Consider the following 17335-nt stretch of genomic DNA (forward strand, 5'->3'; position numbering starts at 1 on the left):
AAAACATTTCTTCTTAATCTAGTAGTCAAAGGAGACTTGTAGTTTCTTATGCAGGAGTCACACATAGTAGAAATAGAAGCAGCAATGGAAAAACCGTAATAGTAGGATCCGACTGTGTTATTTTAGAGTTAGCAATACACACAGAAAGAACATTGATCAGAGTAGTCTACATTTTGGGAAATCCATCTTCTAAAGAAATGATAATAAAAATGGAGTATATCAAATAAATTTACTCAGTTACAAGCAACTGTTGATAGCTAAGTGGCTTAAGAGAAGGGAAGGTACTGGAAGGATGTGGGAGGCTCAAGGATCAGTGTGAAGCTTGAGGAATGGGTCTGTAACAGAGGAACTGAGGGTACTCAGAGGTCAAAAGCGGTAACTAAGCTGTGGTCTGTTAACACTCAAGATCTGGTGAGCACAGGATTGCACCACCTCGACCCCCCTTCCACCTTCAATGTGTTCTTTCAACATATTAAAAGAATTGAAGTAAATTTGGAACACTGGAAGCTGATAGATTGTGAGAATTCTTTGTCTTCTATAGCAGGACTTCTTACCTAACCTGCCCACATACGGTAGAGTTTATACACTAGAGGATATTGTGTTGCTGTTAGGAAATGCAGGTGGATGGTGGATAATAAAAATATGAGAAATAGGAATTCCAGGCAGGCTTAAACAAACACAATCTGATATTAAAATCAGGTAATCCCATAAAGAAAAAAGGAAGGACATTCCAAGAAAGCAGTGCCCTATATAGGGAATTCTAGGATTATTTCAGTTTCAAATTGCCACTGTTAGGAAGACATGTTGCAAAGGACACATTCTTCCAAAGTAGCTCAGACCTATAAATTTTACACTAGGGAATCTAAAGTGTAGAACAAGCTGACTGAAGAGTCATCAGAGAGAGTACCAGAACAAGGGTAGGAAATTTAATGGACGACAGAAAAAAAAAAATCTTCAGTGCCTTTTTTGCTTTAGTCTTCTAGACCTTGAAAAATGATCTCCAAATTTAAAAAGAGCATACCAACGATGTTTAGAATGAAAAATAAAGGTCCAAGATAAGTGAATGGATAGCAAAAGAGCATCTATCTATTTAAAAAAAAAAATTAATGTTTATTTTTGAAAGAGACAGAGACAGAGCATGAATGGGAGAGGGGCAGAGAGAGAGAGAGAGACACAGAATCTTAAGCAGGATCCAGGCTCTGAGCTGTCAGCACACAGCCTGACGCGGGGCTCGAATTCACAGACCGTGAGATCATGACCTGTGCCCAAGTGAGATGCTCAACTGACTGAGCCACACAGGACACCTGAACATCTACCTATTTTTAAAAGAACTCAAATCTTCAGCCTGGATAAATACCATACCATAACACTGAAGAAACTTGGCAATGTGATCAAGAACACACAGCCAGTAATTTCTTAAAACATTGAAGAAATGTCAGAAGCAATGAGTTGGGCAAATGCTGTCTGGATGCATTAAAAGGGTAAGATGACAGATTATAGAACTACGACAACCCGGTGCGAGATTCTCAAGTGGATTATTAAACAGATGATTTATGAGACAAGAAAACTGCCACATAACATGGATGTGTTAAGTGAGGATGACATAGTAGAAAGAATTGGAGTCAGACGACCTGAGCACAGGCCCTCATCTGTCAATAGACAGCTGTTTAGACATGAGCAAATCATTTGAGTGTTTTGAGCTGCATATCTTGATTTGGGAAATGTTATAAAACTAGATGCCCTTTGATGGTAGTTTAGAATGTATCCACAAAGAATCTATTAGCTCTAAATGTACCAAATTACCCCAATTCTTTTTGATGATAAAACGGCTTCCATTTATTAAAGAACACATCCTGTGATGGGCATTTATATGATTTTATAATCACATCAGTACACCCACAAGTCCTGTGACAGATGGGTGTTATTAATCCCTTTTTACAAATGATGAAATTGAGACTCAGAGTGGCTAAGAAAAAGATCAGAAGAATCAGGATCAGAGCGTATCCTAGAAACAGGGAATCAGTTGACCAATATCCCATGCTATTATTATAGACACAATGAATATATTTAGGATGGATAATACTACCATGAGATAAGACTACAGTAAACATTACCATAATAATTCTTACTTTTGAATAGTTACACATAAACTGTGTTGATAATGAATCCATGTTTATCTCATGGAAAGTTTCTTCTGGTGTTTCTTAACCTCAGCCTATCCAACTATTTTTTAATAAACAACTTGGTTGAAAGAGTAGAAGAAATTCTTATCAGATTTTTTAAAAAACAAAAAAGGAGATATTTTCAGATGAATAATTTATTTACATTTACCTTTATTCAAGTATCACATCCAAGATAGGATTAAAGGTAATTTAATTCATTCATAGTATGATCAGTATTCAAACAGTGAAATATATTAGTATGGAAAGCAAATTTCTGCACTTAGCATTTAAACAACTCTAATAGACAAGGAAAGGCCTTAACTTTGAACAGGGTTTGGATTTGGGAAACTGGAACAGAGGATAAATGAGTGTGATTGGCTCTTGGATTGAAATTTGGAGCTTCCCAAAAGGATTGGAAAGGAAGTATCTAGAGTGATATCTAAATACGTCTTTTGCCTTAGTTACAGCAATATTGGATGGACAAAAATATTCTATTAAAAATAATTTTCTGTTAAATGGACCCAGTTGGTTTCAAGTTGATTTCAAGTGCAACAGAAGCCAACTATTTGAAAATCCTAGCACTGAAAGTTGTTGTAAATTCTAGTCACAGTCACAGAACAATGTGAGAGGTATTGGAAAGGAAGCAATATAATCCTTCAGTTTCTGCTTTAGCTAGACCATATCTTGGGATGGTGGGTTTCCTTCAGGACCATGTAGTTACTAAACCAAAGAAAGTCCATGGAAGGCATCCAAGGAATTGAAAGGTTTGAAAACATGTCAAATGAAGAACAACTAGAAAAACTATAAAAGAAAAGACTTAGGAGTGGCACGGCTCTTTCAAAGATACGAAGAGCTGATGTTTGGAAAAGATAGTTGGTTAGTTCTGAAACTCTCAGAAAGCAGAAAGTGAAACTGGAAGTGGGTGGAACTACTGAAAAGCACTTTCTCCAGTGAGAGCCTTTCTCCCAAGCTGAATGGAGGCATTTTGAGAGGTTAAAAGCCCTCTGGTTACTCATTATCTTCAATTCAGTGAATTCTGGTTGAGAGCCTCCTTGTGCCATTCTAAATGCTTGAAATATATCAGGGAAGAAAACAGATAATTCTTGCTCTTGGATTGTTTACATTCTGGTAGACATAGGGAAACTTTTAATGAAAATGAAACCAATCAGTAAATTATGTAGTCTTTAGGAAAGTGAAAAAGTTAAGGAAAAAAAGGTAGAGTAAGAGAGAGGAGGAGTTCTCTGGGGGAAAAGCATTCCAAGCAGAAAAGGAAAGCCACACATCAGCCTGAGATGGGAGTATGCCAGAAGGAAGCCTCTTCTGCAGATATTTAAGCAGAGCTTGGCAGATAATCTATGAGAGAAGCTGAAAAGATGATTTTTGTTTTTGGTGAGAGCTTGGACTCCATGCCTTCTGAGGTCTCTTACAACTCTTCATATTCCCTGAGTTTCTGATTCTCTGATAATTCAGAGTAACTAATTTGGTAGCAATGAGCAAGATGGAGTCAAGAGCAGAAATGTTAGACCAAGGTTACAAATGAATGGTGAAGGGGCAAGGCAGATAGTTAAACATTTCAAAACACTGGCAATGCATTCAAGTATTGTAAAAAATATTATGTAAATCATGCAAAGTCTATTTGCACACCAAATCTTGCCCAGGGGCCACCAATTTGAGATCTTTGCATTAGAGAAAGTGAAATCAGTTATGAGTGTAATGATGTAATCCACACATAAGGTCTTGGACAGAAAGGCAAAGGAGAATAAAAAATAAAAGAAGAAATCTGAGTCTTTGGTGAGAATTCTTCCTTTTCCGTGATTTGACAAAGAACCAAAAAGAAAGACATAAAGATGACTACCTGTAGTTGAGACACCAGGAGACCACTTCACGCTGACTTTGTTGTTTCTCAAGCAAAGCTCACATTGATTTTTTTTCTGCCTGTTATCAATAACCAGATACTAACTGGTCCTCTCATTGTCCTCTTATATATAATTACCTATAATTAAGGAACTTAAAGATAATATCAGCCTGTTCAATCTTTTTCAATTATTTCGAGTCTATAATGTCACTATAATCATAAAACTTTTGAACAGAGGCTCAGAATTAATCAACTGTAACAATTACAAAAACACAGATAAAACTTTTATCTTGATGTTTAACTGGTCCTGTTTCCTTGCTGCAGGTGCCTTCATTTGCAAGATGCTGCCATTTGTCCAGTCAACTGCTATCGTGACAGAAATTCTTACTATGACCTGCATTGCTGTGGAAAGGCACCAGGGACTTGTGCATCCTTTTAAAATGAAGTGGCAATACACCAACAGAAGGGCTTTCACCATGCTAGGTGAGAGTGTGCCAGTGGCAGTACTCATGCTCTTCTTCAGTACAGAACAAAAGAATTTCTTCAATGTGAACTATATTGATGAAGCGGACGAGTAGCTTCTTGTCTAGCCTTGTAGGCATCAGGGTGTAATTTTGGGGTTTTAGTCCTCTCCCCATTTTACCTTGACCTCCACTCCTTTTCTCCTTTCAGTCCTAACTTCACACTTCAAATCTCCTTATCTCAGATTTACTTCTTCAGTTTAAGTCTTAAACTTTTAAGCACTACTTTTAGTTGATTTAAGATAACCTTCAATGGCATTACCACATTAACATTTATTAGATTAGTAAACTGTCATCCTGAGGTAAGAGGCGTGTAACCTAAAATGCCCTTCTTAGGGCCAGTAGATTTTGACAGGGGGAAGGAAAGGTGTTTTTAGATGGGTAGAGAACGAGGGTGCTGCTCAGAGGAGGCCCCAGTGCTGAGGACACAATAGCCGCGGGGCTCATGGGGACGCTAGGTGCTTGCTGAGTGCTGGAGGCGCCTGATGAAGACAGATTCCATCCACTTCATAATTTTGCTTCAGACATTCCTGCATCCTCAGGTTGATGTAACCATTTCTGAGTCAGCAAGACATGAGGAGCATGTACCTCTTGATAAGTGGCAAACTGGAAGTGGTGTCCTAAAGCCTAGCACAGTAAGATGGAAGCATTTCTCTATTTGATAATTACAATCGAGCCATTTAAAGTAGAGCCGTAGCATATGTATTACAGCTAAATAATGAAAGGTTGAGGAAAAAACTAGTGCAATAACCAAAAAGAGCAATTTTTACTAGTATCTCACTTGAGAGGAATAGGTAAACATTTATTTCTGCTTTAGGAGTTTAGCCAGCATGGGAGAGTAGAATTACAGAAAGAACTCCTAAGGGTTTTGCCATGCCAAACTCATTTAACATAGTATAAGTGAATAGATAAACCAACGGGGAAAATATTCATTAGTTTTAGTTCTTTTCAAATTTATGTCACATCCTCCCTACAAAGAATTCAAAGACCTCTTGGCTTTTAATAATTGACATCTTCCCACCTTCAAAACATCTGAAAAGTGTGTGTCAGTGTAGAAAGAGGATGAGGAAAGGAATACATGGAGGAGGAAAGTCATTAAAAAAGGAAAGAGAAGTAGAGAGTCTCAGCATCTGAGGGCAAAGTCGATAACAGGCAGTCAAGGCAGTTTCTACTCCAAAAATTCATAGGAGACAGAAAGGATTTTAAATCAGGAAGGCTCAGCATCCCATGGGGCTTTCACAGTGTTGCCTGATGTCTCTCTTTGGTCAAATACCTCTTAGCTGAGACTGCTTTGCCTCCAGGCCCCCACTATCAGAGACCTGCTAGACTTATTTGCCCACAAAGGTTCATTTACACCAGTAATATTCATCTAATCCCAGCCTTTCTATCCCTGAACAGGCAGTAGATCCAGAAGGATTGGCAAGGAGCTAAGTCAATTAGACTCAGAATCCAGAATTTCTACTAAAATTGGAAAAGTGATTGGATGTAAGATTACATAGTGAGACAATCAATGATTGGACTAGATTAGAGCAGATGTTTATGGTGATGTGGATAGAGATTGATTTGTGAGTCTGAGAACTGTCTTGAATCATCGAATAATAATGACTATCTATAGGCAGTGCCAGTTCATGTATTTCTTTATAATAAACCCCAGTTATGGCTTAAGTGAGTCCCAGTTCCTTGAAATCCAAGGCAATATACTGTTTTCTTAATAGTACCTAATACAGATAGAATAAGAAGAATTTGAGCTGGGATATTTCTCTCAGAATTGATGGTGGGTCTCTTGGTTATGGCCTCATCCTAGTCTGTTCTGATTCTCTTTTGTTCCTTGCTAAAGACACATCATTAAAGCAATTCTGTCAACAAAATCATGAAGGACAGGAAATTTGGAAAAAAGCATTCTGGTTTCTTATCAAATGTTTGCTTTGTAAATAAGAAAATAATACTCATATTATGATGCATAAGATAAATGTACTCAATTTTAAGAAGAAATTGTAGAGGGTGATCAATATCATGTTTAAGTTATTCATCCGTTTGACAACCAAACAGCAGGTGCTTCTGAGGGCCAGGAATTTTCTTTTGGGAAAATTTCACCTGTTTAGGGAAACAAACAAGTACAAAAATAAATTGCATGTGTTTGCCCTTAATGAGCTTAGAAAAGTTGAAAAGAAACAACTAAGGGCAACAAAGGTGCCACTCTAGAGGGCAAATGGAACCAACAGGGAATTAGTTCTATCAGGAAATGATGGTGGCCTTCAAAGATTTCCTAGAGACAGTGACTTTTGAGTTAAGTCCTGGGAAATGAAGAACGTGGACAGAAATATAACAGGGGAGAGAGGCAAGTGAGAGAACCTCAGGGATCATGTTAAGGGTTTAAGTTTTATCTTTTAGGTAGTACAACACTATTAAAGATTTTGATTAAACACTTAAAAATGTTTCAGGAAGACTATTCCAGCAACAATTTTGAGGACAGAGAAATAGCAGCAGTGGGAACATGTAGCCACTGCACTGATCTAGGGCAGAGATGATTGCACATAAGGAGTCTTCATGCTTACAGCATATGCTTTATGCTTAAGTATGCATGTGTTCTGCTTCACTCACTGAATCAGATTCTGATGATTTTAATGTCTTAGCAGGTGTGGTCTGGCTGCTGGCAGTCATCGTAGGATCACCCATGTGGCATGTACAACGCCTTGAGGTAGGTTCGGGGCTGGCTTGATCATCATATTATTGAATGTTCCCCAGCCTTCTCAATTACAATCATTTTTCTTCCTGCAAGAGCTTTATAGCAAATTCTGGTGACCCCAATTATTTCACTGAAAAATTTTCAAATGAAATAAAATAATTTGTTTTAAGATTTTTCCCTCTGTTTTATCTAGTTCTTCCTTGGTTAAGACTTTAATGCTTAAAAGAAAACTTATCAGAGTCATTTTCTACATTTTCCTGTCAGCTGAACATATTTTCCTAGTGGCCTCCCGTGTCTCATTACATTTTAAGAGTTCAACGGTTGCTTTAGATTTTTATTTTATTTTTAAAACACATCGAAAAATTGTAATCAATCATCTGCTTATTTGTTGATTCTCCCTCATAAGTCCTTTCTTCTCTGCCTCCCATACATTGACAAATTGAAATTTGAATTGGAATGTGTGACAGGATCATCTTATCTGATCTCTCCCCTTCCCCCACACCTTAAACTGATGGTCTAGCATTGTCTGGCTATTCACAGCAAGGGGACACTGTGCTGTTTTTGATGACCCAGCTTATCCCATTGGGCATACATACACGTCCTGCATCGGTGATCTAGCCCAGACAGTAGTCTTCAAAGGCAGTAGTGGGTTGATCACTAGATAATTTTTTTTAACTGTATCCTTTTATACCTTTTTAAATTGATATAGACAAAAGTGAAACTTTACTAGATGGTAAATGTCGATTGGCAAGGATAGCAAATGAGCCCTCAGGAAAGGGTACATTTAAAACATGACTTGATTTTTTTTTTCTTTCTTTCTTTCTTTCTTTCTTTCTTTCTTTCTTTCTTTCTTCTTCTTTTTTTTTTTTTTAATGTAATTGGTATATTGAATAAGCTGGACTCCACAGGTGAGAGCTGGAAGTAATTTTATTCTATCCCTTGCTACCTATAAAAACGTGACCTGAGAACTTTCCAATACTTTGACAAAATTTTGTGGATGAAGCTCTGAGCAGGCCCTGTAATTCTTTCAGCCATTCAGATAGCAACATTCCTATGGTCACTTTCACTCACAGCAACTTGTTAATTCTGTCATTAAAATTCCAGCCCAGTGTCACAATCACATAAATCCATATTCTCAATCAACACAAAATGTCTCCCAGCTCAGCTTGAACTGTTTTTAGGTCTAGAATCCTACAATATGCAAAGGGGAGGTGATTCCCTTCTTCTCTGCTTCCTTACTGGGTGTTTCTCTTTCTCTCTTCCCATCCAAGAAAATGGCTGCCCTTGGCAACTTGGGAGCTGGTGTTAAGGATGGGGAGAGGAAGGGACAGGTGTACTGGTATCATCGCCCACATGTGTGTGACTTTGCTGCCCATGATTGATTCCTTATTCATGGGTTTTTCAAAGATAACACCACTGAGGCTTCTGACTGCTGCTCCAGCAGGCTGCTCATGTATCTTCCACACACAACTGTAAGTGGCTGGGTCTTTTCTCTAAGGCTGTCCTTATTCCGGCAGGTATCCCATACTGATGGAGGCTTCACAAGTGACCCAACCCAGTAGTCATTTGTGGGGCCCATTTCTGGCCCACAGAACACAAAGAGTTTTGTCTATTTTTTAAAATAAAATTATCATATGCTCTAAATATGTTTTGAATATGTAACTCATTTAGTTTTTAGGAAATGCATATGTAATTGGCAGAGTCGGTCCTCACTATCAGACAAATCAGCTAAATCAGATTTGCTTTCTGTCAGGAAAAAGTGTGATTTCATTTTTCCTATCAAATAAATCTATTAATATGCATCCCATGGCCACCTTCTCACTTCTAAATTCTATTAGAGAGAGTGTGTGTGAGCATGCATAAAGCCTGAATTTCTCACCTGGATGAAATAAAACACCATCAACTTTACCATTTCGACCCACTGAGGTTCTCTTTGCTTTGCTGTCAATGGGCTCTCTCTCAGGAGTGATGTATTTGACAATTTTCATGGGATGGAAGCAAAGAGGTGGCTAAATTAAAGTTGTCATCATCACTTCTGCCTCTTTACTGTATGAAAAATGTAAATTCACAACATCCCAACACCTGTCAAAATACCTTTCTTCTAATGCCAGAATAGAAATATGTTTGATATAGGGAAAACACAAAACCCTATCATGGATTTATGGTGTCTTGATTACGGTGGCTTCACTGACATCAGTAGTTCAAACCACCTCCTTTTTTAGTGCCTCATAGTAAGAGTAGGACTGAGTGAGACATCTGACTTATGTAGATGGGGAGAAGAGAGATAGAAGCGAGCTGGGAGTGCAGGGCCAGCACAACACTCAATCTCAGGCTTCCCCTAGGCAGTGGAATTTTATTTTATTTTATTTTATTTTTTTTAATTTTTTTTTTTTCAACGTTTTTTATTTATTTTTGGGACAGAGAGAGACAGAGCATGAACGGGGGAGGGGCAGAGAGAGAGGGAGACACAGAATCGGAAACAGGCTCCAGGCTCCGAGCCATCAGCCCAGAGCCTGACGCGGGGCTCGAACTCACGGACCGCGAGATCGTGACCTGGCTGAAGTCGGATGCTTAACCGACTGCGCCACCCAGGCGCCCCTAGGCAGTGGAATTTTAGAGAACTGTGTGGTTGCAAAGAGACAATCGGAAATTGATTCCCATAAAACCATGTGCCTGTGCACTCAGAAAGTCTTTGCTTGTTCCCAAGGCAACATGCACCCCCTTGGAGACTATCAGTCTAGCTTTGTGTTTTAAGATGTGCCAATATGTTGCCCCCATGGTCGTCGGCATTTGTGGGCTCTGCCTACATGGGGTCAGCATGAATTTCACCTTAATATCCCGTTCCCAGGGAGTTTGGATCTTGAAATTATTATTCAGTAAGTGTTTTCATCCCTTGTTGCATTTGTAAATAACACCTAGATCAGAACTTGAATTTTCTTGCCTTTGATAAGTATACCAGAAAGCTTTTTCCCCCATTCAATTGACTAAAGATTGGCAATAAAATTTGCAGGAATGGAGGCAGAAATATGTCTAGGACCTAGGGATTCTTCATCTGGAAATCTCTGAAGTGACTAAAATGGCAATAGTTTTGATAAATTTTCTAACTTTTATTCTTATTATCCAGATAAATGACTTTGCTTAGTTTGTCCCTTCTTAGCATTTGCTACTGTTATTAATATTGTTTTTAATAATATTCTGAACCCAACCATCTGTCAGAAATAGTATTAACAAAGAGACATTGCATTTCTGTAAAATATCTACCTCAAAGGCTGATAGCTGAGTCTGAATATTTGTAGATAGACAATAGTTTGAATCCCAATTTCTTATTCATCTCAAATCTTAAAGCTATCAGCTGTCTTTCTAAAATCTTTGCAAGCAACCTGATCATTGCAATCTGAAATAGCAGTAACAAAATGCAATCTTTCAGTACTGTGAACTGAAAGATAGCTGATACTTTGCCAAAATCTGTCTCTTCAACAATTGAGGAAGCAAAATAATGGAACATTAAACTAGCTGGTGTGCAATTACAAGATGTTTTCTTTTTTTCATATGTACCTTGATTGATGTAGTTAGTGTATTCTTCCTCTGAAAAGTAATAATCCTCATCTGGACAGTATGCATACATACTTTGGTCAAAGAGTATAGCTCTTTCATCGAATTGAAAAAATTCTGACTACAGTGTAAAAAAAAGTTGAGAAACATTAAAAAAATAGCCTATTGACCTCAATTCCATTTAAAATAGAAAGGAAGTATAGAACTGTTAAGAATGTAAGAAATGATGTGGAGAAAATGACACCTTACAAAAACGAACAATCAAAATCATATCTAATTTGCAATATGGATCCACAGTAAATACAGGAGGGTTTGAAAACTGCAGCATTATAGCAGTACGTGGCTGTTTTCTGTTCTGTTGATACTGACTCTGCCTCCTCTAACTGATTTGCTTTTATGTTAAAGATTAAGTATGACTTCTTGTATGAAAAGGAGCATGTCTGCTGTCTGGAAGAGTGGGCCAGCCCTGTGCACCAGAAAATCTATACGACGTTCATCCTTGTCATCCTGTTCCTCCTGCCTCTTATGCTGATGCTTATCCTGTACACTAAAATTGGTTATGAACTTTGGATAAAGAAAAGAGTGGGGGACTGCTCAGTGTTTCGAACTATTCACGGAAAAGAAATGTCAAAAATAGCCAGGTCTGTTTAATGAAGCAGTCGCCTCCGTTTAAAATACTTTTAATTAGTTGTGCTTGAGGGGGAAGTTGCTAGAGCTCTCCCAATTCTTGGGAACTTTAGCCCAAGTGCCATTTGTAATTCATGTTCAGAGAATGGGCTGATGTTCAACTTTGGAGATTTTAGGAATAGCAGGTATTTAGACAATTTGGAAAACTATTGAATTTTCATCGATATGTCAGGATGACATGCTAGGAAGAGCTGTGGTGTTTTCCTCTCTACCACACGGCAGTTACGTGGTGCAGATAAGTATTCTTACACCTAAGGCTTCCGCTTTCCTCACATGTGACAGGGAGAATAATAAATACCCATCCTCAGATGATGCTGAAATACATGAAATCTGTATGAAAATTCTTTGGTGACCAGAGTATGCTATTTACCTTATTATTATTATCTATACTATCATAATAAGGGCTTTCTTTTCTGATTATATTCATTAATAAAAATTTTAAAACACAATTTACTGATATAGTACTTGTATTCCATATCATTTATTTTATAATCTACATGGAACAGCTATTAAAAACAAAAACAAAAATCTTAGAAGTTTAATGGTTAGATGAAATTCTATCATTTCTTCAAGTGTGCAGCGACCTCTAGCGTCCAGTTTGTATGAAGAAATCCTCCCTGTCAGTGTCCAGGGCTGGATCTTCAGCTCTTTGGGACTTATTGCTGATTTCACTCTCCACTTCACTTCCTCAGAAGAGTGTTCTTCAGCATAAAAATGAATAAGAGCTTAAACACTTGACTTTAGCTGCCTAACTTTAAGTCCAAACTAGCCCTTACAGTTTAAATCCCTTATTAGTCATCTGACTTTGCAAGTTACTCAACCTTCTCCGTGCCTCAGTTTCTGCATCTGTCAAATGGCTTACTGAGAAGATTAATGACATAACCCATGCCAAGCATCTAGCAGAGTGTTAGATCTATAATGAGCATCCTTCATAATGATGTTTATAAGATGAGAGATTTGGGAATGAGGGCAATAGCAATGGGAAGAGATGATAAACAGCCCACAATTAACCTATCATGAACTTTATTAATATTTGAAAAGTTATGGTTGAGAGATTTAGGCTCAAACTTTATTTAATAGCTTTGATATCAATTTGACAAATTTGCCAAGGAGAAGTTAACTAATGCGATGTGTCCTTGTGGGTCCAGGAAGAAGAAGCGAGCTGTCATTATGATGGTGACAGTGGTGGCTCTCTTTGCTCTATGCTGGGCACCTTTCCACATCGTGCACATGATGACTGAATACAGTGAGTGCTTTTCATTCTCATTTGTTAGAAGTTCTAGTTCATATCTTGCTAGACTAGACCATGAATCATTGAAAAATTTGTTGCTACTCCCTTGGGTAATCAAATATCAAACATTTAATGGATTTCTCTTGTATTTTCAAGATTACCAGATCATTACATGGTAGGTTAATTATGTACAATTTTGAACAAAACTTTAATAATCGCAGAAGGGACAGAAACATTTTTGAGAGTCTTTTTTTATGCTCTGTCCCCTGTTCTCCCTAAACCATTCAAACATGGAGGAGGTGTGATGGCCTATGAGCATTCTCTGTTTAGATCTAGAATCCTGACTTGAACCACATGAATTTGATAACACCTAGGATTTCAGCCAGACCCCCGGTGTATTACCTGTGATAATCTGAGAATTAACATGATTCTCAGATACAGATTGTATTTCTATAACACAAGTGAACGTTTGAATGGTAACTGCTGCTTCCCAGTTTACATGACATTTGGAATCAAGTCGAAATGCGGTAAGTTCCTTAATATGAGCTGGGCACCAGGCTAAGCTTGTAAGCCAAGATTCTCTAAGAATGGGAACTCATCACAGAGCTCATTTTTCTTCAGACATCTGAAGACATTTTCTTCAGACAAATTTGGCTCTTCCCAAAATTGCCTTGAGTATTTTTCACACCTTTAACCACTTGTACAAGTGTAAGTGTTTGGTAAAGATATATGATAAACAGAAATTTTACTTTATGCTCATGAAAACATAATACATTGTAGACTATTACTTTTTATTTCAGGCAATTTTGAAAAGGAATATGATGATGTCACAATCAAGATGATTTTTGCTATCGTGCAAATAATTGGATTTTCCAATTCTATCTGTAATCCCATTGTTTATGCATTTATGAACGAAAACTTCAAAAAAAATTTTTTGTCTGCAGTTTGTTATTGCATAGTAAAAGAAACCTTATCTCCAGCACGAAGGCATGGAAATTCAGGAATTACAATGATGCAGAAGAAAGCAGTGTTTTCCCAGAGAGAGAACCCAGTGGAGGAGACAAAAGGAGAAGCATTCAGTGATGGCAACATTGAAGTCAAATTGTGTGAACAATCAGAGGAGAAAAAATACATCAAATGACATCTTGCCCTGTTCAATTCTGAACTTTCTGAAAATTCTGCTTTAGGTGGTGGCCGCTAATTATAACAATGTCTGCATAATTAGGACTGTTTGTAGCTTAATTGGAAGAGAAAATTATTTTGAGCAAAGGTGGAAGACATTTTTTTTTTATTCTCAGAATGAGGAAAAGAAGGAAACAAATCATTTTCTTCATAAAAATATAACATTATACATGAAAAGACAATTTTGAAAAATTAGTAAACTATCCTTGTAGATTATTAAAAAAAAAACTTGTATAGAAATAAATGTTTTTGCCTGGTAATTTTTCCCCTAATGCAGTCAATGTAATGTGACTTTCTATGTATTTCTAAATGAGCTGAGGAAATAACTTAAAAATTATGCCTTCTTTTTTGAGTAAGTTAATGGTTGAACACAGTAATGTAATTTTCAGTGCTGTTGAAGCTTGGTAATACAGTCTCTTACAAATGAGGTCTGTCCAATAATCATCAAGTCAAAGAAGATGGCGAAGCCGCAAAATGACCAATGAATGTGATTCAGAGGCAGATGCCCGGGTGTGAGCTTCTTCTAGCCCTACCAGCTACCACTGCTGTGATGACTGGCAAGCCACTGAACCTCTTTAAGCCTCTGTTTCTTCCTGTGTATACTGGTGAGGTACCTCTTCTGCTTCACAGGGTCACTGCCAGAAGAAAACGAGATGTGAGCAGGAAAGCCCTTTGTACTGTACAGCACCCTCAGGTTCTGAAGCATCATCGCAGCCCCATGTTCCAGGCCTCCCCTTTCTGCTCCCTTTTGCTTCCTGAGAGTTGCCCTCAACCCTGCCAGCTTTCCACCCATGCCTGTTTTGTAGCTGGTTTCTCTAATCAAAAGAAGGATGTTTCTGGGATCCTCATTTATAGGCTGGCTGTAATATATGTAAGCCAATCTAACTATCTCAAATATTTATATTTTTAAATCCCTTACTTTAGTAGTGGGATGAATGGTTCTTATATAAAAGGACTTTTAGATGTAGTTAGCAGATGAGAGCATTAACTCCAAGCCCATGATTTTACTGTGCCCAAGACTGACCCCCGAGAGAGCAAGGCTAGGAAGAATGGAGTTCCCCACTCATATTCCTTACCTTACGTCAATCTCCCTTAATCATAACCTCCCTTCTTTCCAGTCTTCTCCTCTTACCCTCAAATATCATGGAACCAGTGACCACATCCCAGTGCCCTGTCACTTCCCCTTTAACAACTGTGATTCCCAAAGTCCATTCACAGCTTCTTGGCTAAAGTGTTTCTTTTGCCTCCAGTTTTGCAGCACTTATTCTTTCTACCAGGAAATAGAGAAAGGAAGAGAAGCTCAAGAATTATCAGAGTATTATTTCACTTGTAAAGCTTTAAGGTTTGGGAACCAGAGAACTCAGGCTATTCGGATCTTTCAAAATGTAGACATTTGACTTTTTAGGTGTGCCAGGATAAAATGGATACAGCAACACAACTGAAACAGTGTGTGGTATTAAGAAAAAATGGCAATATGACACAGAAAATTAACAAAGTCAAGAGAAGACAACTGATGATTTGGTTTGTGTTGAAATGGACTTACTATGGATTATGTGTGTGTGCCATTCTCCTGTTATGAGTAGCTATCTTGTAGCAAAACAGTAATTATCATTAAATCATTAAACCATTAAAAACGAATCATATTCACTGATTTTGGTTATCCTTATTTAATCAGCAGATATCCATATAACTCTTCCTAAATTTGATGTACATATGTTCCAAATATAACTTACTGAAGATGGGATCAATCAACACTATTACTAACCATTTAATTATTAAGGTTGGAGATTTTTAAAATTCCTAAACATTGCAGAGATTGATCAAAAAACATCTGGCTGCACCTGGGTGGCTCAATCTGTTAAGCATCCAACTCCTGGTTTCGGCTCAGGTCATGATATCGCAGTTTGTGAGTTCTAGCTCTGGGTCGGGCTTTGCGCTGGAGACTGCTTAGGATTCTCTCTCTCCCTCTCTCTCTCTCTGCCCCTCCCCTGCTCTCTCTGTCTCTCCAAATAAATAAGTAAACCTTAAAAAAATAAAAAAATAAAACATATAGATATTAAACAATTTAAATACTGTAAAATGTCCAGACACCTGTGAAAGATTTTTTACCCCTCACATTGCATTCATGCCATTTCAGAAATAAAAATAGAGCAGTTTTGTTTTTGGTCCTTTAAACATGTAATCTTTTTATTCTGTTATAAGAGTTTGGAAGAGAAAACTGGTTCAATCCATTATTGGGAAACTATTATAATTAGTCAAAGAAGCTCCAGTCTGGACACTGAGCACTGATGATAGTGTAACACAGCTTATGAGCCCATACAGAGTTCACCTTGGATTTGCAAAAGGAGCCCTGGTTCTGAGCTTTCTTCTGGTTTCCTCTGACTTCCCTGCCCCCTGAGTCTCTTAGACCTTTTGTCCTCCACCCAGGCATCTGCTTTCTCCCCTTTTTTTTTCTTTGCCCTAGGCTGTCACTCATTTTATTCCATCTGATTTCCCCTGAATTTGTGCTTGCAGTGAGAATTGAAAAAGTCTCTTTGGATCCAGAAGGGAGGGTTGTGGAGGGGTACAGAAGGCTAGTCATTAAAACCATTCATTAGCATTTGGGTAAAATGTCTATGAAATCAGTGAAAAGATATGCATCACTGCTTAGACCTCTAAGCCTTTTATTTCATTATGGATCATTATGCCAAAAAGAGCTGTGTCTTTTCTTCTACTCTACAAACAAAACACAACAAGAAAAACTAAAACCAAAACAAAACAAAAAATACACATCTCTCTTTTCTTAGTTTCTTATGGATCAGGACATCAGCATTTTGCATACTCGTTTGACCAATTTCTAAGCCTGAAAATGTTTTAAAAAAATTTAATGTTTTTATTTATTTTTGAGAGAGAGACAGAGCTAGTGGGAGAGGGGCAGAGAGAGAGAGCGGGGGAGACACAGAATCTGAAGCAGGCTCCAGGCTCTGAGCTGTCAGCACAGAGCCCAATGCAGGGCTCGAACTCACAGACTGTAAGGTCATGACCTGAGCCAAAGTCAGGAGCTCAACTGACTCAGCCACCACATGCCCCAAGTCCAAAAACGTTTCAAAAAGAAGAACCAAGTTGCAGGGCTTATACTACCTTATCTGCAGACCTATTATAAATTGCAATAATCAAAAATTACAAAAATCAAAATTATAATAATCAAAAGAGTGTGGCACTGGCACTGCAAAAGAATAGTTACCCGAAGTAGACGCACAAGTATATGGTCAACTTATTTTGACAAAAGTGGTAACATAATTCAATGGGTACAGGAAAATCTTTCAAACAAATGGTTCTGAAACAATTGGATGCCCATATACCGAAAATGGGAACTTAGGCCTTATACTACATACAAAAATTAACTTAAAATGCATCATATTCTTAAATATAAAAATAAGAATAAGAATATTCTATAAAACTTCTAGAATAAAACTCAGA

General features: G+C 37.7%; 1 protein-coding gene across 2 annotated transcripts in view; it reads left to right on the forward strand.

Annotated features, from left to right (window-relative positions):
• QRFPR (pyroglutamylated RFamide peptide receptor) overlaps positions 1-15527 on the forward strand; it is a 53405-nt gene extending 37878 nt beyond the window's left edge. The window contains exons 2-6 of one of the 2 annotated variants that reach the window (XM_058721486.1): positions 4342-4500; positions 7172-7236; positions 11182-11417; positions 12612-12709; positions 13495-15527. In XM_058721486.1, the coding sequence (XP_058577469.1) occupies positions 4342-4500; positions 7172-7236; positions 11182-11417; positions 12612-12709; positions 13495-13835 (899 nt within the window). In that variant the 3' untranslated portion in view covers positions 13836-15527. The remainder of the gene's footprint in view (positions 1-4341; positions 4501-7171; positions 7237-11181; positions 11418-12611; positions 12710-13494) is intronic. The other variant, XM_058721487.1, reaches the window with a different exon arrangement.
• The last annotated feature ends 1808 nt before the right edge of the window (positions 15528-17335 follow it).

The sequence above is a fragment of the Neofelis nebulosa genome, chromosome 3 (assembly GCF_028018385.1).
Source record: "Neofelis nebulosa isolate mNeoNeb1 chromosome 3, mNeoNeb1.pri, whole genome shotgun sequence".
NCBI lineage: Eukaryota > Metazoa > Chordata > Mammalia > Carnivora > Felidae > Neofelis > Neofelis nebulosa.